Here is a 22,492-nt window from a genome sequence, read left to right as displayed (position 1 = left end):
CCAAAATATACAAAGAACCCAAGAAACTAGACATCAATATACCAAACAATCCAATTAAAAATGGGCTACAGATCTAAACAGAGAATTCTCAACAGAAAAATCTCAAATGGCCAAAAGACATTTAAGGAATTGTTCAACATCCTTAGTCATCAGGGAAATGCAAATAAAAATGACTCTGAGATACCACCTTACACCTGTCAGAATGGCTAAGATCAAAAACACTGATGACAGCTTATGTTGGAGAGGATGTGGAACAAGGAGAACACTCCTCCACTGTTGGTGGGAGTGCAAACTTGTATAGCCACTTTGGAAATCAATATGGTGACTTCTCAGATAATTGGGATTGATCTACCTCAAGACCCAATGATACCACTCTTGGGTATATACCCAATGGATGTTCAATCATACCACAAGAGCACTTGCTCAGCTATGTTCATAGTAGCATTACTCGTAATAGCCAGAACCTGGAAACAACCTACATGCTCCTCAACATAAGAATAGATTAAGAAAATGTGGTACATATACACAATGGGCCGGGTGGCCATGGTGCACGCCTTTAATCCTAGCACTCGGGAGGCAGAGCCAGGCAGATCTCTGTGAGCTCGAAGCCAGCCTGGTCTACAGAACGAGATCCAGGACAGGCACCAAAACTACACAGAGAAACCTTGTCTTGAAAAAACTGAAAACAAATGAAAAAATACATACAATAGAGTATTACTCAGCTGTAAAAAACAATGACATTATGAAAGTTGCAGGCAAATGGATGGAACTAGAAAATGTTCATTTCTTTTAAAAATAAAATCATGTAGGTTGTTTAGTTTGAACTGTTTTGGGGGGGGGCAGGCAGGGGGATTGGGATCTGTCCCTGGTACATGGGCGGGCTTTTTAGAGACCAGTGCCTAGGGTGTGACACCTTGCACAGCCTTGGTGCAGGAGGAAGGGACTTGGATCTGCCTCAGCTGAGTGTGGCAGGCTCTGCTGACTCCCTATGGCAGACCTTGACTTGGGAAATGTGGGGATGGGGGGGTTGGGGGAAGACTGGGGGGTGAGAAGAGGGAAGAGGGGGGATGTGTGGTTGGTATGTAAAGTGAATAGAAATTTCTTAATAATAATAATAATAGACGCTATAGAAAAGGCAAAAAATGTAAAAGCATGCTTTCTGCTTTAATTTATAGAAAAAATTTGAGTTTACTTCTAAGTTGCGAAAACAATCTTGATAAAGAACAGCATTGAAGGTTTTCCATATATCAAAACTTACCACAAAGAAAAACCATCAGAATAGGATGAAGAGCCCAGAAATAAACCCTTTTTTGTATGTGACTGAAAGACTCTCAGGGGCAGCAAAGGGACTCAATATGGAAAATGATGATCTCTTCAACTGTGCTGGAGAATCCAGACAATGACATGCACAGAACGACACGGGATCCTTCTTTCTATCTGATGTCAAAATTAACTCAAAATGGATCAAAGACCTAAACACAGGAGCTGAGACTGTCCTTTAGGAGAGAAGCAGAGGGGAGTCTTACAACGGTGGACACTGAATGGCTAAATGGCAAATTCCTGCTGTCAAAGTCTAGGGGAGAGAAGAGCAGACACAGAGTGTGCTGGTTCACAGTCATTGTCAACTTGACTGGAGGTAGAATGACCAGGAAACCACACCTCTAGGTGTGTCTGTGAGAGCGCTTTCAGGGAGGAGGAACTGCAAGAGAAGAGCTGCTATGAATCTCGGTCCCACATTAAACAGAAACGGCAAAGGGAACTGCGATGGGCGCCCATCAGTGTCTGCTTCCTGACTGTGGGTGCAGAGTGACCAGCTGCCCCAGCTCCCAGGGCCCTGCCTTCCCTGCCATGATGGACTGCACCCACAAATAACACACATCCTTTCTTCCTGAAGTTGCCTTTGTCAGGTATTTTGTAACAGCAACTAGGAGAGTGATACAAATTAAGGTTATTTTTGTTAGAACATACTGTACATGCATTTCTACTCTTGTCTAATATACCTATGCAGCTCATTTAACAATGTAATGTACATTTCTAGTCCTTGAAAGTTACTATTATAACTATTTAGTAGAATTAAGAAATACAGATTAATAATTATCTATAATAGTCAAATTGAAAGTCATGTTTGGCATGTTTTCAAGGTCATACACAGATATATTTAGATTGATAGATGGTCTTCAAACACTTCAAAGACCTACAGAATATGGCATTTAATATGTTTAATAGCCTAAGGCTTTTCATAACAGTGAGACACGTCTGCTCCTGACAGCATCACTTTACTTCAAAAGAAGATGATGGGCATCAAAGAATCTCTGTATGGTGTTTGCTTTCTTTATGGCAAAAGCTGGCCATTTGGGAAAAACAACAACAACAACAACAACAACAACAAAACAAAACAACTGCTCTTGCCTCAAAAGAAATTGACGGACCAACTCTGCCAAGACAAGGTGGGACATTCTGTGCTTTTCAAAAATGTCTGTCAGATATACTAGGCCTGTAGGCCAAAGCTGGATGCCCTAACATTACAAAAGAACTTTGGGTGACTGTCCAAGCAGCCAAATGTCCTTGTAATTAGTTAATATTACACACTTTTGGAGTCTTTGATGGAGTTAAAGACTAGATAATTAGACTTCAAGTTTTCCTTAGTCATGATAAAAAGCAAATTAGGTATAAAACCTTAGACTCACAAAGGTAAGATAAATATAATATTTTCTCTAAATTTGCCAAATACAAATGGACTGAATATGGTAACTGTAATTTTTACTTGATAACCATTTTTATTGTATATAATTTTACTATGTTAAAGGTAAAAACCTTCCTTTTTATATTTAGATGAAAAGGGGAAAATGCTGTGGAATAATCTTTCTGTACATTGAAAATGTGTTGCTCTCATTGTTAATAAAAAGCTGATTGGTCAATTGCTAGGCAGATTTTTGGAGCAGAGAGAATGCTGGGTAGAAGAAGGGCGGAGTCTGAGGAGTTGTGAGCTAGACATGGAAGAAGCAACATGGGAAGTTCATAGATGAAGTAAATGAGCCTCAGGGCAGCACATAGATGAATAGAAATGGGTTAATATAAGTTGTAAGAGCTGGCAGGAGACAAGCCTAAGGTCTCAGCTGAGCATTTATAATTAATACTAAGTCTGCATGTTGTTTAGCTGGTGGGACAGAACTGATTGGCAGTCTAGAGAGAAAACTCCACCTACAGAAGAGTAACTACAACATAGCATTTCAGTTCTGGAGATGGATGATGATGGTTGTTCAGCAATATGAATGTATTTAATGTCAGTGAACTGATGGTTAAGACCACCAGTTCAATGTTATATGTATGTGACCATAGCTTAAAAGCATTAACAAGAAAAAAGTGCAAATGTGATAAGTGATAATATTTGATCTATTTAGAATATCACTGGAAATCACTATTGCTGTCATGACTGCTCTGTGGCCACCTCTGTGAAATAATTCGCCACATCTATAGGCTTGAACGCTACAAGCTGCCAGCAAAGTAACATTGTACCAAGAGCAGCAGTCATGTGCCTGAATTGCACAGCAGGTTCGTGTAAATTTATTTGCAAGTTCATCTAACAAAATTACAATCCAGTTGGCGCCCAGCACACCATTCAGGTGTACATATATCTCAAGCATATTGAATCAAGGAGAACAGAACATGTCTAATGAGGGCTGAATGTTACTCTTTGAAAACTGTACTTTTTAAAAAATAATAAACTTCACACTTGCTGCACTAACTGGAACTTGACATTTAAATTAACATTCAGCCAGGAAAACTCCATGTCAATGACACAGAAGTAACATGTAAAACAAAGCAAGTTATTATATCTCTGCGAGAACAAAATTCCTTTCTGAAAATATTCCAGAAGACCAACTGGGAAAAGAAACCACCACGAGAGCTTAGGATACCAAGCTGAAAGTTCCAAGCCCACTGAGGGTTGCAGGGAGTCACCTAGCATCCTGACCCCTGGTTCACAAAGGTGTCCCCAGCGAGTTCTCAACAGCGTTACAGAGTCCACAGGAAAAGGAGGCTCAAGGAATACTTGAAAGTCCACACTAGCAGGGAAGACAGCTGAAGTGGGAAGCTTTAGGATGTGGTGAGTGACTTAGCCTCAACAGTTTACCGCAAGGATTCTCTCTGGAAGGCAGCACAGCACATAGCCTTATTCTCTCCCCTCTGAATCCAGGCTGGGAAAACCCACATGTTGAAATATCCAGCCCTTACCACAGGCCAAGCGATGGGAGATGACCCTCCCCATCAGGGAACTGCCACTGACAAATCTTGCCTGAGAATCAATGCTACCTCAATTCAAAGCCAGTGACAGGCTGGAAGTGGAAGGAGTCTTCAGTGGGGCCTTGTGCAGAGGTCTCAGGCTCTGCTGAAGATACATGCAGGTTAACTAACCCAGAAGTCCAGGCTAAAGCCTACCTGCGACAAGGACAGCAAGGAAGAAATGGCTGTGGTAGTTCAGTCTGCTCAGCCTGCTCCCTTCACCACCTCCCGGTCATTGGAATTCTTTGGCATAAGTGATGAAATGAACTTGGAGCAATTTAAGCAAAGCAGACTTTATTGGAGGGACACTGAGATCTCACAAAGATCTCAGAAAGGTCATAGGACCAGATGTGTAACAGTCAGGAAACAAGGGACCTCTGAGGAAAAGAGCAGTAGGTAGGGGGATGTGATAACAGGAGCATGCTCTCTTGAACGAAAGCCACCCATCTAAGAGGCGTCCCATTGCCTGCTTCCACTCTAAGCCTAAGGCAGCACATTGCACAACTGTAGGTCACATGACCACCCACTGTCCACACCTCAGCTCCAAGAGAAAGGTCATGCTCCTCCAGCTTTTATGTGGGAACAGGCAGCTGGACTTAACGTTTTGTTTGTTTGGGTTTTTGTCCCCAAGTGTGTGTGGATGACCACCACAGGAAGCAAACAGGACATGGTTTCTTACTCTGTATCTAACTCTGTTTGATAGCTATTATTTATATATTTACTACTTACAGTACTGGAGAGCAAGCCCAGCCCCTTCCACGTGCCAGGCAACTGTGCTTCCAGAACTCAGCTACACCCACGGCCCCAGAGTCTAAATGTCAACTGAAAGGAAAGCTGATCCCCAGTGACTTCATAAACGAGTGTTTTGAACACCAGTGGGTAGGGCTTGAACAATACAGTCATAATTCCTGCAAGCTGACATCTGCCTATACTGTCAAGGAGCAGGAGTAGCAAAGAAAAAATTACCACTCTCTCCAATGTGGGCGGGGGAACAAAAACAAACTTACAAACAAATCCCTGATTTTCAAAGACACTAAAAATTATTCAAGAAAGATGGAGGTTGGGGTGTAGCTTAGCCACACAGAGCTCTCTTGGTGTGTGTGAGGCTCTGTGTTCAATCTCCAGTACCATATTAAAGGGAAGAAAAAGAAAAGAAAAAGATGGGCTTAGTTTGGTGAGTTCATGTGATTCATGTTCACGAATGGTCCTGTGAAACATCTGGCCATTTGAGACTTCCTCACAAAAGGAAATTTGACTGTTACAGATATGCCAAAGATCTAAGACAATTCCAGAAATGCACGGACTCATGACTGGATTAAATGTCCAATCCCACGTGATCATATCAATGACTTCAACATAAGATCAAAATGCAAATAATCTTAACCTCAGCTTATTCTGAAAATGGCGTAATTTATAAATGGAACTTAGATACAAATCCAGTAAGGGAATACAATCTAAGCTTAGAAGGTATACGGGTGGTGAGACAGCTCCTGGAGAGAGTGCTGCCACCAAACCCGACAACTTGAGTTTGATGGCTGGAACCCACATAAAGAAAGGAGAGAACTGACTCAAGTAATCCTTTGACCCACCCCCCAACACACACAAACACACACACATATACACACTGTGGTGTGTACACGCCTATACTCTCACACACATATATATCATGCACATGTACACAAACACAATAATAGTAAGTAAACAAAAAATTTTAAGGCACATAAAACATGGGTATTTCTGTACAGGAAAGATGTACTAGAAGAAATTAAGCAAGAGTTAGTGCTTGAAAGCATTGTGGAGGACCCTCACAGGTCCACCATACTGGCCAACAACAGAGAAATAGCATGGATGATGAGAGTCTCTGCTGTCTTCTTCCTCGGACCTGCTGTGGATGTCAGCACTAATGTAGGCCTCTTCCTCAAAATTCTCCATCACATATAGCATGGATGATACCCATTGTGCTCTTGAAGATATCTCCTCACAGGATTTGAAATCACACACACACACACACACACACACACACACACACACACACACACACAGAGAGAGAGAGAGAGAGAGAGAGAGAGAGAGAGAAGAGAGAGAGAGAGAGAGAGAGAGAGCTGTATTCTTTCAAGAAGGAATGCTTTTTCCTGCCACTCAGTGTTCACAGGCGCTGGCTAACACCCAGCCTTGGCTTCTGGACATACTTGCTTCCTGTCCTTTGAGTCTCAGCTAAGCATCTCTCCCTGTGTGTGGTTCCTTCCCAGAGGCCCTGAAGACTACTTAGGTAGTCTGCTCTTCATTCCTGCATCTTCACAGCACTTACAGGCTGATAAGGGGCTAGACTACTTACTTGTCTTGCTCACTGCCTTGCCTTAGGGTTGCTACTACATCTCTGCATCACTGACTCCAACGATGAGAACAGTAAACTTGCGTTAAGTAAACAATGAATGATCCTCTGTAAAAGTAAATCTCATACTGAACACACAATCTTTCCCTCCGATTTATCAAGTTAGGTCTCATGAGTTAAGAGTACAGTGAGAGTTTTTTAAAGCAGGGATCCAAGCTGATTATTTGGATGGGCGCTGCCTAGAGATGTCTGACATTCACATTAATTTCAAGTCAATATCATCTTTCAGGAGTATGTGCAGGCCACACTATTTTTAATTGCCAAAACAAGACATATGTTTAACTGATACAACAGGGTGGCTCCCGTGGTGAGTTCACTTTTACTCTGTAGGGTCTGGCAGCTAGCACTAAATCTTTCCAAGGGTTTCAGTTTCATTTGCCTCCTTTAGCCCCAGGAGTTTTTACACAATACACATTTTCCACATGTAATTACATAATGGAGAGTGAGTTGTTATACATGACATTTAATTTTCCATAGTGGGGGAAGGCATGACAGGAGCCACAGGCAAGATCATTAATCTCCTTGGCTCCTTGCACACCACATACAGCCACTCATCCCTGGTATGAATACAGCCTCCTCTGTGTAAACTGGCTTGGTTCATAGAGGGGAAGCACACAAAGTAAAGTATGTGGCACAGACCAAGAGCCTAGATTGTGATATGCATCCAGATGGTGCAGAGGTGAATAACTTAGCATATGAAAGCTGTGTGTTTCAGATTCAGTTTATGGAACTGTATAACATAATCCTATATAAAGAAAGGGGGTAAGTAATTATGTACACTCTGGATACTTAGAGCAACTAATGTACACTAAAGATCTTACCAAATAACAGGTCAACTAACATGAATGAATACAAGTATTAAGAGAACAGGACATGGATGTGACCATATGCACACACATTATTTCAGACTAAGGGACCCAGTTAACTGCTGGCGGGTTGCAGAAATATGAAGTAGGAATTCAGCTGACTATAACAAAGCTATACCTGGAAGAAGCCAAAGGCCTTTCCAGAGGATAAAGCCAAGGCTTAAAGAGTCTTGGTGATATCGGCTTTTGAATATTAGCCGTTTCCTGCTATGAATTTCTCCTATGCTACTGTAGCTTTTCCATTCCTAGAACAGTGTGTTTGGTCGTTCATTGGGCACGATTTCCCCTATACAATTAAAGTATTTGGATATACATCTCCCAACTGTGCTAAAAGCAGTCACACAGCCAGATCCTAATAGTCTTTGTTAGTTAACTAAAACATTACTTGTAGCACATTTTAACAGTATTTTTTTCCTGAGTGCTAATTATATCCACAACTTATGGCCAGTACTCATTTTATTTCAATGGTCAATAAATTTGAAAAAGAGTCACCAAAGTATAAAAGCCAATAATTTCTGTATAATGGAAAGGCTTAGAAAATTAGTAATTTTAACTAAGGGAATAATTGTTTCTAAATAGAAGTATCAACTATAGAAAATACAGTATATATAAATTCATTTTTAAAATAACATAACCCAGTACAAGTGATATGGAGTTTAATCATATCACTGGTGCTGAGATGATTCAAGAGTTAACTTGCTGAAATTTCATAACAAATCAACTTTTAGTTCATTCAGAATCTGCTTCCTAAATGGGCACAATCAGGGTTCTTATAGTCTGAAAGTGGCAGTGCATGAGCATGAGATGCTGGCCGGCACCTATGATGTTCAGCCACTGTGGATAGATGGACACTAACCTCCTGCGTTAGCCACAATGAGCACACATAGGTACAAACTTGAAACAAGTCCACCACTTGTGTTCCAGAGGCCAGAACAGTGATAGACAGAGTACACGAACATGACAGCCCTCTACCCAGAGCTCCAGAGACAACCACTGCAAATCTATCAGTGATCTCCACTTGTCCTATACAGATCTGATGAGAAACAAAACACGTGCTTCAAACGGTGACATGATTTAATGTTACTTACCCAAGGAAAACTGATATATTTCACTGACATGGGGATTCACTGTGTTAGGAGTTTCTCTGCAATTCCCTTACCAAAGTTATTCTACTCCTTGTTATTAATAATGTGTGAACGTCACTTAAAAAAATAAGCTAATGACGGGGATTTGATCCCTTTAATAACATTTCCAGGAATTGGTTTTACACACTGTTCCTTGTTTTGGAATATTTAACTATGTGAAAACGTGTTATATTTGTTTATGCGGTAGAATATCACTTTAACTGTGTAAAGGTGTATTACACTTGTTTCTGCTGCATGTGTTTAATGATGTATAGATGTGCTACATTTGTTTAATTATGGAAAGATGTGTTGCTGTTCACCTTGCCTGCCTAAGGCATCTGATTGGTCTAATAAAAAAGCTCAATGGCCAATAACTAGGCAGAATAGGGATAGGTGGAGCTACCAGGCACAGAGAATAAGTAGGAGGAGAAATCTAGGCTTGAGAAAATGAGAGGAAGAAGAGAGGAGAGACTGAGGGAGACTCCTGGGGCCAGAAGCCAGGCAGCCAGACATAGAGACAACAGGAAAGGAAGACATACAGAAACAAAAGGTAAAAGCCCCAAGGCAAAACAAAGGCAAAGAGAAACAGGTTAAGTTAAAAGAGCTAGCTAGGCCCAGCGGTAGTGGCACACACCTTTAATCCCAGCACTCAGGAGGCAAGGCAGGTGAATCTCTGTGAGTTCGAGGCCAGCCTGGGCTACAGAGTGAGATCCAGGAAAGGCGCCAAAGGGAAACATAGAGAAACCCTGTCTTAAAAAATCAAAAAAAGAAAAAGAAAAAAGAAAAAAAGAGCTAGCTAGAAATAAGCCTAAGCTAAGCCAAGCATTCATAACTAATAAGACTCTGTGTCGTGATTTGGGAACTGGTTGATTAAAAAAAAAGCATGGTACATTTCCATTTGCTAGTGCTTATTCATTATGATGTAATGAAAGAGTCTTACAGCACAGATTTGCTTTGTGTAACAGTATCAGACCTGGGGCAGCACAAGAAGTACTTGTCAGCAAACCTGACAACCCCCATTCCATGGGAGCAGAGAACCGACCTCACAAATTGATTTCTGACCTCCACACTCATGCTGCAGAAGATGAACTACCTATAACCCCCCCAAATACACACATGAACATTTATTCATGCATGCCTGTGCACTCGCATGCAAACACACACACACACACACACACACACACACACACACACACCCGGCATCCTGAAATTAGAATACAAAGGAGAGAGTGCATTTTCTGCATTTTTTTGTGCCGTTTCCTTTCTTACTTTTTTTTTTTTTCTTACCTACCTTCTCCCTTCTTTCTTAGCTTTTCCTGCCATATTCACAGCTGTCCCCCAGCAGTAGACACTACGGGGTCCATATGGCCAGGCACTCATCTCCCCCATTACACCAGGAAACTGACTAAGCCCACACAGCTGAGGCATAAACAGCTGGATTCCAAGTCCTGGGATGCTGGACCCAAGGTTTCTTCTTCAAATTTTCATCCAGGAACTGGGGGAGGGAGGAGGATTTCTCTTTCTAAATAAGCATTCCCAGGGCAATAGTTCTTTCTATTTGGGCAAGTGGGGCTTAATTCATGGTCTGCACATAAAATACCAGACATGTCTCAACTCAGTCCAATAAAGCCTGGCTGTCAGCACAATGCACATCTCTCCTCATTCAGTTGAAGTTCACTTTCCTGTAAATTTCAATGTGGATACAGAAGCTGAACAGAATCACTTCTACAACTTTGTTCCTCCTATGGACCTATTCTTTTGTTTTGTTGTTTTGACTTTTGGCACTGTTTATACTGAAACCAGGGACTTGCAAATACATGCTGGGCAGCTCTCAACTACTCAGCTACCCTGCTAATCCTTTTTTATTTTTCTATAAAAATATAGAAAAATCTTTCAAACTTACTAATTTGGGAAAATTGTAAAAAGATAGAAAGAATTTTGAATTACACATATACAATATATATATTTAAATCCACACAATAGTAAATTACTATCATTTTTACTTTATAGAAGAATCTAGAACTGCTCTGTGGTAGTTTCAAAGAGAGTCATTCAATAATATTTTCTGAATGTCCATCAGATGCTGGGCATTATATAATTTAAGGACCTTGCAAGAGCATACATGCTGTGGTCTGAATGTTTGTGTCCCCAAGCCTGTATGCTGAAACTTAATTACTAAGGTGATGATGTTCGTTGGTGGGCTTTCTGGGGAGATCTGCTCTAGAGGCAGAGCTCTCTTGGGATTCTTGTTGTTATAAAGCAGGCATAAGGAAGCTGCTTTGACATGTAAAGAACTAGGAAGAGACAGGAAGCAGGCCCTTACCAGACACCAAAGCTGCCAGCACCTTGACCTCAGCTGTCAGGACTTGAAGAACTAAATCTCTGTAGTTTATAAGCCACCCAGTTTACAGTATTTATTTTACTAGCAGCCTCAAAGGAACACAAATTACTCATCAGATTAAACCTTTTCAGTGTACATTGATAACTTCTAAATTGCTTAGTATCACCTTAGCAAATAAACACTTAGTAGTCTCCTCAATCTTGTACACCATTAACTTAGCAAGCAAATTCTTATTTGATTCACCCTGTTCTAAACACAGCAACCAGACAAACGAACAAAAACTTGAAATGATCTAAAAATGATCTGACAGGTCCTCATTGCTCCTGAGATTCTAGGTAGCTCTGTCTCCTGTGGTCAATTTCACATTGCTTGTCTTTCTTTATAGGAGGAAGGTTCTGGCTCCCAAATCCTTTACTACATGAAATGATTTCCTTTAGACTCTACTCTGTTTCCTTTCTGCTTAGTTAAAACAGGAGACCAAGAGTTAGCAATCAAGGCCCCATCCATGCTGAAGCAGTAACAGCACTGTTAATAACAGCACTTGTACCTGTAGCCAATGCCATGCACTGAACAAAGAAAGCCAAGTATCTACTGCTATGATAAAATGCAAATTCAAACATATATCTAATAGAAATAGAGTCCCTAAGGCTGGGTAGCTTATATAGAAAGACACTTGTTTAGCTCATGGCTTTTTTTTTTTTATTGAAAAATATTTTTTTCATGTACTATATTTTGATTATTCTTTCTCTTTCCTCAATTACTACCATATCCTCCCTACCCATACAAATTAATGTTCTTTTCCTCTTTCTCTTTAAAAACAAAAAAACAAACAAACAAAAAAAGCAAAAAAATGAGAAACATCATGCTCTAAATGGAAATAAAAAAATAAGTAAAAGACCAATAAGACAAAAAAAAAAAGCGCTCAAAGAAAGCAAAATCAGACAAGTTAAAAAAAAAAAATACCATTGAGATCATTTTGTGTTGGTCTAACTACTCCTGGGCATAGGGTCTTCTCTGAAGTGTGGTTAAAATACCCAATGATATTCTAATAGAGAAAACTGATTTTTCCTCTGCCAGTGGGTGTCAATTGCAGATAGCTTCTTGGTTAGGGGTGGGAGTGCATGTCCATCCACTTCCTTTTCTCAGTGCTGGGACCCCATCTGGCTTGAACCTGTGCAGATGCTATGCATGCTGCCAGTCACTACGAGTTCATGTGTGTATCAGCCCTGTTGTGTCTAGAAGACACTGCTTGCTTGGAGTCATCCATCACCTGGCTCTTACAATCTTTCCAACTCTTCTTCTGCATGGATCCCTGAGTCTTGAGGGGAGGACTTTGATGAACACATCCCATTTACAACAGAGTCCAGTTTGTGGATCGTTAGGTTAGTTCCTGCCCAGTTTGTGGATCGTTAGGTTAGTTCGCATCTACTACAAGAAGCAGCTTCTCTGATGAGGGCTAGCTCATGCTTTCAAAGGCTGAGCATCCAAACAGCATTGTGTAAGCTGTGGCGAGTGCCTATATAAATGGTGACATCACTGGGGCAGTTTGTAAGAGAGAGAGAGTCATCATGAGAAGCCAGGAAGGCAGAGAGTGATTCCGGGATCGGGCTCATTTGTTCTCTCTGTCTGTTTCAATCTCTTTGTAGTGCTGAGGATGGAAGTGAGAGCCTCATGCATGGTAGGCAAGCCCTCTACTCAGCTACAACTCCATCCCAAGTACATCTTTTTTTTTTTTTTAATTTTTAAATTATATTTTAACTGTGCGTGTGTACACGTGAATGCAGACACCTAAAGTGAACAGAGTCAACCGATTTCCGTGGTGCTGAAATCACAGCTGGTTGTGAATGACCAGATATGGGTATTGCAAACCAAATTCAGGTTCCCTGGAAGGGAAATACCCCTGAACTATCTCTCTAGCCCCAAAGCTAGAACTCAGTTTCAAGAAAACTAACTCCAAATCCGTGAGAAGTGCCTTAATCTTCTAAGGGCAGGACCCAGTGATTGACCAACCTTTAAACCCCTCTCTCAAAGGACCCACTCTTTACATGAGAACATGGGAAACCAAATCTTACAACACATGAACCCTGTAGGACATACAATGACACCAAAACCACAGCAGATACACATCTGTTTAATTCTTACACAGCTTTGCATGCAGTCTTCAAGTCTGAACCTGTGACTTGTGTGGATTTCTCTCAATGAACACCTTAGCCTTTTCAGTGACTGAGCTTGCTTCAAATCTGCTCAAGTTACCATAAGCAAATTCATCTGACGCTCCTGACAACCAGAAGAACAAGGAAACCCTAAAGAGGATGCAGCTGAGGAAGCCCCAGCAGTTGGCTTAATACACAGAGACACACAAGAAGATCTCCCCCTTTGGAAGCCAGAACAAAAAAACTGGACAGGAAGAAAGAGCTATTAGGGAGGGAAAAAAGGATGCAGCTGGAGGGCTGCATCAGGAAAAAGCACAAGGTAGGGCTGAAGGTGGGGGAAGGGTGCCCAGCTGCACCACTGCCCAACCTGGGAACAACACTACCCTCGAAAGCCAGTGTTCCCAGCAATGGAGAGGTCTCATACTGATTGTAATTAGTGACAAAGGGAAAAATAACCACCATTTTCATCTTTAAAAGGTAGTGAACATTCTTTCAGCCCTTATCCTATGCTTCTCATTGTGTTGACCATTTTATTTGTTTGTTTTGCAGTGCTGAGGATGAACCCTGGGCCTTGAGTATTCTAGGCAAGTGCTCTACCACTGAGCATACCCCAGCCCATATTGATTATTTTCAATTTTTTTGGCTTATTTATTTTATTTTATGTGCGCAAGTGTTCTGTCTGCCTGTTATATGCAGCGTGTTCACACCTGATGCCCAAGGAAGTCAGGAAGAGGGAAGTGGATCTGCTGGAACTGGAGCTGCAGGTGGTTGTAAATCACCATGTGGATGGTGGGTATTGAATCTGAGTCCTTACAAGAGCAGCCAGTGCTCTTAACCGTTGAGACATCTCTCCAGCCTGTCATTGTTTTGAAACAAAACAATGAAGGAGGTAGATGCTTTATGGTGTCCACTTTAAAAATGGTAATGGAAGCAGAGGAAAAAGACACCCGGAAATACTTATCAAACATGGTTACTTACACCACCTACAAATTATTTAAACTTAACTTTCATTTTAGTTAAATAGCAGAGAGTTAAACAACCTCATCTCTTACTGATATAGAAAACTGGCTGCAAGATGTAGACTCCCAACTCTTACTGGCAAGCATTGTAGGAGCAAGTTAGTAAGGTGGGCTGAATGTGGAATCCCAAACTCCACAGAGATGACTTTCCTAGGCTACATCTCGGACCAGCACTTTTTTTTTCCTTAGTGAGAATGTCTTATGAAGCAAGATGGCCTCCAACTCTCTATGTACACAAGTACGACCTTGGCTTCTGACTCCCCCCAATCTCTGCCAATTGCTGGGATTATAGGCACACACTACCATATCTGGTGTTGGGGATGAAGTCAAGATCTAGCAAACACTAGTAAGTGTTCCAGCACCTCACTATACCCACAGCCCTCACCAGCACTCCTGTAAGAAGCTCCTATACTTTTCTATGTTCTCCAACAGTTGGTACTTTCATAAAGACAATAGTGAACCAGCACATACAAAACCATGGTGAAAACAGTGAAAGGGCACCATTACATCTCTGCAGAAAAGTAAGATTCAGTATACAGATACTTGTTGAAATATAAACAACAGTAAACTCAACTACCAATTCCATCTTGTGAAACATGAAAAAACAAGAAAATCTTAGCGTTCAAACAGTCCAGTTTTCTTAAAGCGACAGAAAAGGAAAGCGTAGAATACAGTGACTTTGTTAGACAAAACAAAAATAAAATAATCTTATGCCAATAATGGTCTCTGCAGAGGAGAGTGTATATTTAGAAAACCCATTTATCTTACCTAATGAAAACCAGTTTGACCCTGGTGGGGGCAGTCTTAATAATGGCAGATGCATTTTGATGACTTCTCCCGTAAAGGACCTGATTGTTTATCTGTTTGGGAAAAAATAAAATATACTTGTAAAAATATAACTCGCGTATTTTACACAATGAATAAACACACACACACACACACACATAGTTATATGTACGTATATACTTGGAATTAAATAATATAGTCTTTACTTTTAAGTTCATGTATAGAATTCATTAATGGCAAAAATCTCAATATTCTTTGTACTACAGATTCACAAGGTAATTCTAAGCAACTCTGAAAAGTCTCCTAAACTCAGCTATGGCTTCAGTGAATAAAGAACTAAACTCCTTGACCCTGTTACTAAACTTTATGAGAATGGTAGTTGAGCTCAATGGAAAGTTTTATGATAGATATTTCATTTTCTATGGTTTTTCCAATTCCTAAAGAATGTAGGGAAAACAGATCAAACTATAGTGTATACAGAGCTCTGGAGGGCCCATTTAACATAGTGCTACAAGTGTGTCATGGTTATTACATAGAAAAAATTTTGTTACCACAGGAGATAAATATTATATACCTGTTTTAAGTTGAATCTTAGGTCAACTAATTACATAGGACATCTAACTCTAGACAACCCATGAGTTATCTGTTCATGTCCAAGGTGTACTGGAATTCTAATTTGACTGGAGTCACCCAAATATGATAGATCAGTATATCTAAACTGTTTTCATTTCAGATCTTCCCATTGACATATTATATGACTACAGTTAACCTCTCTCTCATACTATCTATCCAGTTCTGCTCTCCCCATCTGTTTGATAAGGAACTAGGGTCCTGTACTGTTAGGTTATCCCCATGTAGCTATAGCCTTGATAATTTCTGTAACATTAGGGATGCTACAGTACACTCCATTATACTCAGGGGGACTAGAGTCTTTTGAAATTGGTGCTTAAGCCATTGGCCCTTGATGTCTCTGTAATGTTGAATCTGAAGACACAACTGACATATCTTTGAAAAGACTGTTTCATCACGGTGGTTACAACGAGAAAGCAAAGGGAAATAAACACTTCAAAGAATGGGATGAAAGCAGAATACTTTAACCATCTTAAGGAAGCCAGTCCATCCCCTGCCTAGGGAGGTACAGCCACAGCTATCAGGCTACTTTTTCACTCTGCCTCTTACTCTGTCGGGTTTTACTCTTGGCTGAGCTCATTAGTCTCAGTGAAACGCACTGACTCCCACACTCCCAGTTGTCTGTGACTCGCTTTCCTATGCTCTAAAGGAGTTCAAGCAGCTGCTCCAAAGTGCTCCTGAGAACTGTAAGAAGAAAAGCTGTCACAGTTCATGGATATGCTCTTGATACCTGAAGGAATTCTCCCTTCATATACTCGATACTCATCTTTTCTGCTGTTAAACTTTAATATTCATACATTTAATAATGTGATTGCACCCCAGATTTCCAATACTAATACAAATGTACTAATACTTTCATGGTTTTATTTTTCATACACACACACACACACACACACACACACACAGAGAGAGAGAGAGGCACGGACAGAGAGAGAGAGAGAGTTTTCCTTCTTGATACTGGAGACTAAACTCAGGCCCTTTCACACACTAAATATGGAATGCTCGGCATACAGCTGGACACCCAACCTAAATAGCATCTTCTCCACCTCAGTCACCAGGCAAAGGTTCTAACAGTAATGAGAAAGGCTCTGACAGAACAGTGCCTGCTGCTGCTGCTGCTGCTGCTGCTGCTGTTTTCTGCAGTACCAGCAACCGTGGCCTCGAGTGTCGGGGCAGCTGCTCCCTGGATGCTTCAGGAATGCTACGCAGTAGAAACTGGAAAGAGAGCAAGCAACTGAAGACATAGCAGACCTGACTTTACTACTGTAAATCTAGAAGGAAAACTAAGATCTCCAGACAAAAACAAAACAACCAAAAGGCTATGACAAAGCCTTCTTTCTGGCTTTAAAAATGAGGTAACCAGGGACCAGTGAGATGGCTTAGTGAGTACAGGCACTTGCAGCCATGTCTGAAGATCCAAATTTGTTTTCTGGGACCAACGTGGTGGAAAGTGAGACAGACTCCCACAAGCTGTTCTCTCTCTCTCTCTCTCTCTCTCTCTCTCTCTCTCTCTCTCTCTCTCTCTCTCTCTCTCACACACACACACACACACACACACACACACAAAACTTGTGTGGAAATGAGAGCACTCATCAGTTGGATTGGTATCATTATAAGAAGACATGGTTTGGTATCGTAGTTCATTCCTGTAATCCTGGGACTGGCAAGACTGAGGCAGGAGGACTGTGAGTTTGAAGTCAGCCTGGGCTACACCAGGAGGCTCTGCTCAACAGAGGGAGTGGGAAGGAAGGAGTGGGAGGAAGAGAAGAGATGGGAAGAAGAAGGGAGACAGGAAGAGAGAGAATCTCTCTGCTAAGGGAGGACACAGCAGCAGTATCCCGGTCTGCCAACCAGGAAGGAGTCTTCACCAGAGGCCAGAGTCTGGTGCCATGATTTCAGGCTTCCCAGCCTCCAGAACTGTGAGTGAGTGAGTGAGTGAGTGAGTGAGTGAGTGAGTGTGTGTGTATGTGTGAGACCTCAGCCACTTTGGCATTTGTTATATCCACCCAAGGTGACAGTGGCAATTGCTTGAACTAATTTTGTTCTTGAAATGGAGTAACTCCACTGATGCAGTTTCTTGTCAATCTAAATATCTACGTTAACCCTAACTCTCTTTGCAGTCTCAGAGTCTGATGCTCTCAAATACCCAGCTCTTTGCCTTGACACACACAAAGAAAAAAAAAGGAAATAAGACTTTCTGTCCACAGGAAATTTATGAAATAATTATTATTATTATTATTATTATTTTATTACTATTACTTTGGTACTGGGGATTAAACAGGACCTCACTCATGCCGAATAGGTGCTCTATTCAGTCATATCCCCAGCCCAGTCTTTTTATATGATTCTCTCTGCTGTGGATATTGCTCTATATGCTATGAATGTGTTGCTCTGATTTGGTTGATAAATAAAACACTGATTGGCCAGTAGTCAGGCAGGAAGTACAGGACAGGCAGGATAAGCAGAGAAGAGAATTCTGGAAGAGGAAGGCTAAGTCAGGAGTCGCCAGCCAGACACAGAAGAAGCAAGATGTAAAAGTACTGGTAAGCCACAAGCCACGTGGCAACTTATAGATTAATAGAAATGGGTTAATTTAAGATGTAAGATCTAGCTAGCAAGAAGTCTGAGCCATTAGGCCATACAGTTTAATTAATATAAGCCTCTGTGTTTACTTGGGTCCAAGTGGCTGCGGGACTAGAGGGTGAGAGAGATTTGTCCTGACCACGGGCAAGGTGGGACACAGAAAAACTTCAACTATATATCTCATTGCCTGCCTACCCCTATCTATCTATCTATCTATCTATCTATCTATCTATCTATCTATCTATCTATCTATCTATCTATATCATCATCACCATCTAATCATTTATTTAGAGACAAGGTCACACTATGTAGCCTAGGCTGACTTTGAACTTGTCATGTGTACAGGCTGGTTTTGACAATGTGATGCTCCTGCCTCAGCCTCCTGAGCACAGTGATTAAAGTTGTTCATTACCACCCCAAGTGCTTTTTCTATGTGCCTGGTTTTCTGAGTTGCTTTGGGTTCCTCTTGTTATCGCTGACAATGGGGGACTTCTGTGACTCTCGAGATATTAACTTCTGTCTCAGCTCTTGAGCCCTGGTCCTAGAAAAGCCATAATAGTTATATTTGGGCAAGTTAATTTTCTCCCAGGCTCTGAAATTCAAATCCCATTTATGAACAATTATAGCAGCTCTGGATTCCAAGGGCCCAGACAGCAGCCAGGCCTGCATTTCCAAAGCTGGTGAGTCATACTGCAGGTTTCCATGCACATGATTTCCCTGTCAGGGGTTGCCTTTGCCTCTGTAGTGAGAAAGAACAAAACTGTAATATGAGGGCAATCCTGGCTGGGGTGGGATCATTAGTTCCAGTCTTTGTAGCTTACAGCAGAAGCAGAATCAGGGTTAATCAAGTACAGATTCAGCCAATGTCAATGGATGTAAATCCTTCTCTAACACTGCATAAACGTTCACTTAGAGGTCTTTAATGAGATTTGTTTTAATCAAAATTAATTATGCAAAAATATTAAAGAGAAAAGGTTACAACTACTCCTAATTTTCCATAGTTTGTCTGAACAGGAATATAAATTTATGCTGAAAAGCAGCTCAACTAAATCTACTCAAACAAGATAACAAATTGGAAGGAAAAGTTAATTAACTTAAACTAGGGTTGAAAATATTAATTATACAAAATTAAAATTTAGTTCAAGTAACAGATTTGCCCAAGGTTTGAACATCATGCCATAATTTATTACACTCAACCATCTCTCACCCATGCTTTCTTCTTCTTTTTAAAGCAAAATGACAAATTATTAGGGAGCTAAACTGAAACTCATTATGTGAGTGGCTAATAATGAAACTGGAGTCCTTCCTCATCTTTACTTTGAAGCACCTTCTAAACATATTTTAATTCTTTAGAAACTATACTTTAACTTTTCAAAACAACCTTTACTGTATATAAATCATGTGGGAAAAAAATCAACATATTATATTTATATCCATCATGCCTATTAAAAGTTTTGGTACTGAATATCAAACCCAGTACCTGGACTATGCCAGGCAAGTGTCCAACCACTGAAGTACATTTTAAACTTTTAGACCTTATTTTGAAATAAGGTCTTAATAAACTTTTAAACTTTATTAACAAATTGCCTTAGATTACAGGCAGATAACAGCATACCCAGCTGCCAGTTAACTCTTGATCAAATGATTCCATTTCTATGGATCTATCCTAAAAAGGTGGAAGCATAGGCATTAAGATGTCACCCTAGCTATACTCCGAATTAAGAAAAAGCAGGAAAACTGCAGGTTTACCCCCGTCATCATGGCAACAATAGAAAACAATCTCCCTAAAAATAACTGGTGAAGGTGACGTCTGTCTAGATGTACGGCCATAAAAAGATAGCAGTACTGAGTGGAAAATGGAGCAGACAAGCACTTTTAAAATGAAGGCTCTTGTGCGGGTCTAAAGAACTACATCTAACAGGTGGCTCTGTGGTGACAGCTTTTGGAGTCAGTACTTTAACATTTTTGTCACATTTTATTTCTTTTGTGTGTACATACACACATATATGCACGTCTGTCATGACATGAGCATGGAGGCATTAATGGAGTCCTTTCCCTCCACCATCGGCTTTGGGGATCCAGTTCAGGTCATCAAGTTTGTGTGGCAGGTGCTTTTCCCAATGATTATCTGCATGATGGTGCCTACTTGTGGTCACAGCATAGGCAGGCTGATGCAGGTTTGTGGGCTGGAAGTTAGCCTGGGCTACATTGTGACACCTGTCTGTGAAACACAGCTTTGCGATAATCAACAAAAACTTTAGGAAAAAATAATCACATTTATTTCTTTCCCTAAAAAAATAAAGAAATAAAAAGAAGAAAGGGGGAGAAGGTGGAAGGTGTTCTATTCCCTTCAGACAATAGGAGGGGATAAATAAATGGTAAATCTACCTCGTAAGAATTGCTATTAATTCTGCAGAAAAAAATGGTGGTTTCCCAGGAATTTAAGATACTTCAACATAACCTTTGAGGGTATGTGTCTTTTGTGTGTTTGTGTACATGTTCATGTGCACCTGTGCAGGTAGGTATATGTGGAGGCCAGAGGCCAACCTGGGCTCTCTGTGTGTGTGTGTGTGTGTGTGTGTGTGTGTGTGTGTGTGTGTGTATGCCACAGGGGCCAGAAACATTAGATCTCTTGGAACTGGAGTTACAGGCAGTTGTGAGCTACACGATGTGGTTGCTGGGAACAAAACTCTTGTCCCCCATAAGAGCAAGCCTTCACTCTTGACCCATCTCTTCAGCTCCATACATTGGTTTTAGAGACAGGTTTCTCACTGGGACCTGGGCTCTCTCAGTAGGCAAAGCTGCCTGGCCAGTGAGCCCAGGTATCTGTCCTCTGTCTTCACCTTCTCAGCACTGGTGCTAGAAGGCCTTGCCACCTCAACTGACTTTTTACACGGTGTTGGGGACCAAACTCAGGTCCTCACACTTGTGTGGTAAGCACTGTACCAACTGACTGTCTCTCCAGCCCAGACATAACTCTTCATGGTGTTCTTAGCCAGATAAGCAAATAGGACTCAGGTTACTAGTGACCTGGAATTCCTTTACCAAGAATATCAAGTTGGTGTGGTGGCACAGCCAGGTGGATCTCTGAGAGTTCAAGGCCAGCCTGGTCTACACAGTAAGCTACACAGCTGCCAGAGCTACATGGTGACACCCTATCTCAAAACAAACAAAAACCATCAGCCGAACAAAGAGAATATCAAGGTAAGATGTCCTCTAGTAGTAATGCTTAGCCCAAGGTTTCCTTCTTTCTCATAAAAAGTGGATCTGATTAGAAATCTACCCCAATTCTTAGTTACTGTATTTCCTCATATTCAAAATGCTTTATAAGTCCCTTTACAGACATACTCAAAAACTCAATCACCAAGACTCTCCTGACTCACATCCTCAGAGTTCCAGTTTCTCTCTCCTTTTAAATGTATTCAACTTTTATTAGCATTGTGTTTATGGTGTGTGTCTGTGTGCATGAGCACCCTTACAGGTGCACATATGAACCACACGTGAACCACATCTGGACCACATGTGGAGGACCACTTGCAGGAGCAGATCCCCTCCTTCCACCGCGGACTCTGGAGATTAAACTAAGGTCACAGGCGTGCACGGCAAGTAATTCTACCCCCTGAGCCACCTCCCGCCCCAGTGTCCCATGTTAACAGTCACCTTATTAAGAACCGTCCTGAAGAGGCTCGCTGCCACCCTCTGCACCTAGGAACATTTAGCACATACCTCATGTAGTCTAGCACTGCCCTCCAGCACAGCCATGAGACAGGGGGGCCTGCGTTGGTGAAATGAGGACACAGAGACTCACAAGTGCAATGCCTTACAGAAGAGTTTCAGGTATGAAGTGATGCTACCAGAGCAGGCCCACATCCCCAGATCCCAAAGCCTCCAGTAAGTCGGGGCCACTGGAACACATAAAGAGAATACTCAGCAGGGGTCAGGGAACTCCCTAGGTTCTCTTAATCCTTAATGTAACCAATCACCCATATCCTATTCTGACCAACTCACAACCTGGCCAAAAAAAAAAAAAAAAAAAAGTCCCTACCTCCCAAGTCTCAGCATGGTAAAGGTAGAAGAAATTTCCAGCACTAACCACTCACCCAGCCTCACTCATACTCCTGTAAACAACTCTAGTCATCAAAAATAAAACAAAGTACAAGAAAGTAAGAGGGGGACTGGTGGGGAAGAGAATGGGGATGAGGCGGAGAGGACAAGAGAGAGTAATGGGGTAAATATGATCAAAATATGTTACATATGTGCATGAAAATGTCATAATGAAGTAAGCCCATTACTATATCACTTAAGATGTGCTAATAA

At 41.2% G+C, this 22,492-nt stretch overlaps 1 protein-coding gene across 1 annotated transcript in view; it reads right to left on the bottom strand.

Annotated features, from left to right (window-relative positions):
• Patj (PATJ crumbs cell polarity complex component) overlaps nucleotides 1–22,492 on the bottom strand; it is a 332,069-nt gene that overhangs the window by 124,465 nt on the left and 185,112 nt on the right. The window contains 1 exon segment of the mRNA XM_028870280.2: nucleotides 14,945–15,036. Coding sequence (XP_028726113.1) covers nucleotides 14,945–15,036 — 92 coding nt within the window.

This window comes from Peromyscus leucopus, chromosome 2 (genome assembly GCF_004664715.2).
Source record: "Peromyscus leucopus breed LL Stock chromosome 2, UCI_PerLeu_2.1, whole genome shotgun sequence".
In the NCBI taxonomy this organism is placed as follows: Eukaryota; Metazoa; Chordata; class Mammalia; order Rodentia; family Cricetidae; genus Peromyscus; species Peromyscus leucopus.
The sequence above is the reverse complement of the archived record's forward strand: the minus strand, read 5'-3'. Positions and strand labels throughout refer to the sequence as shown.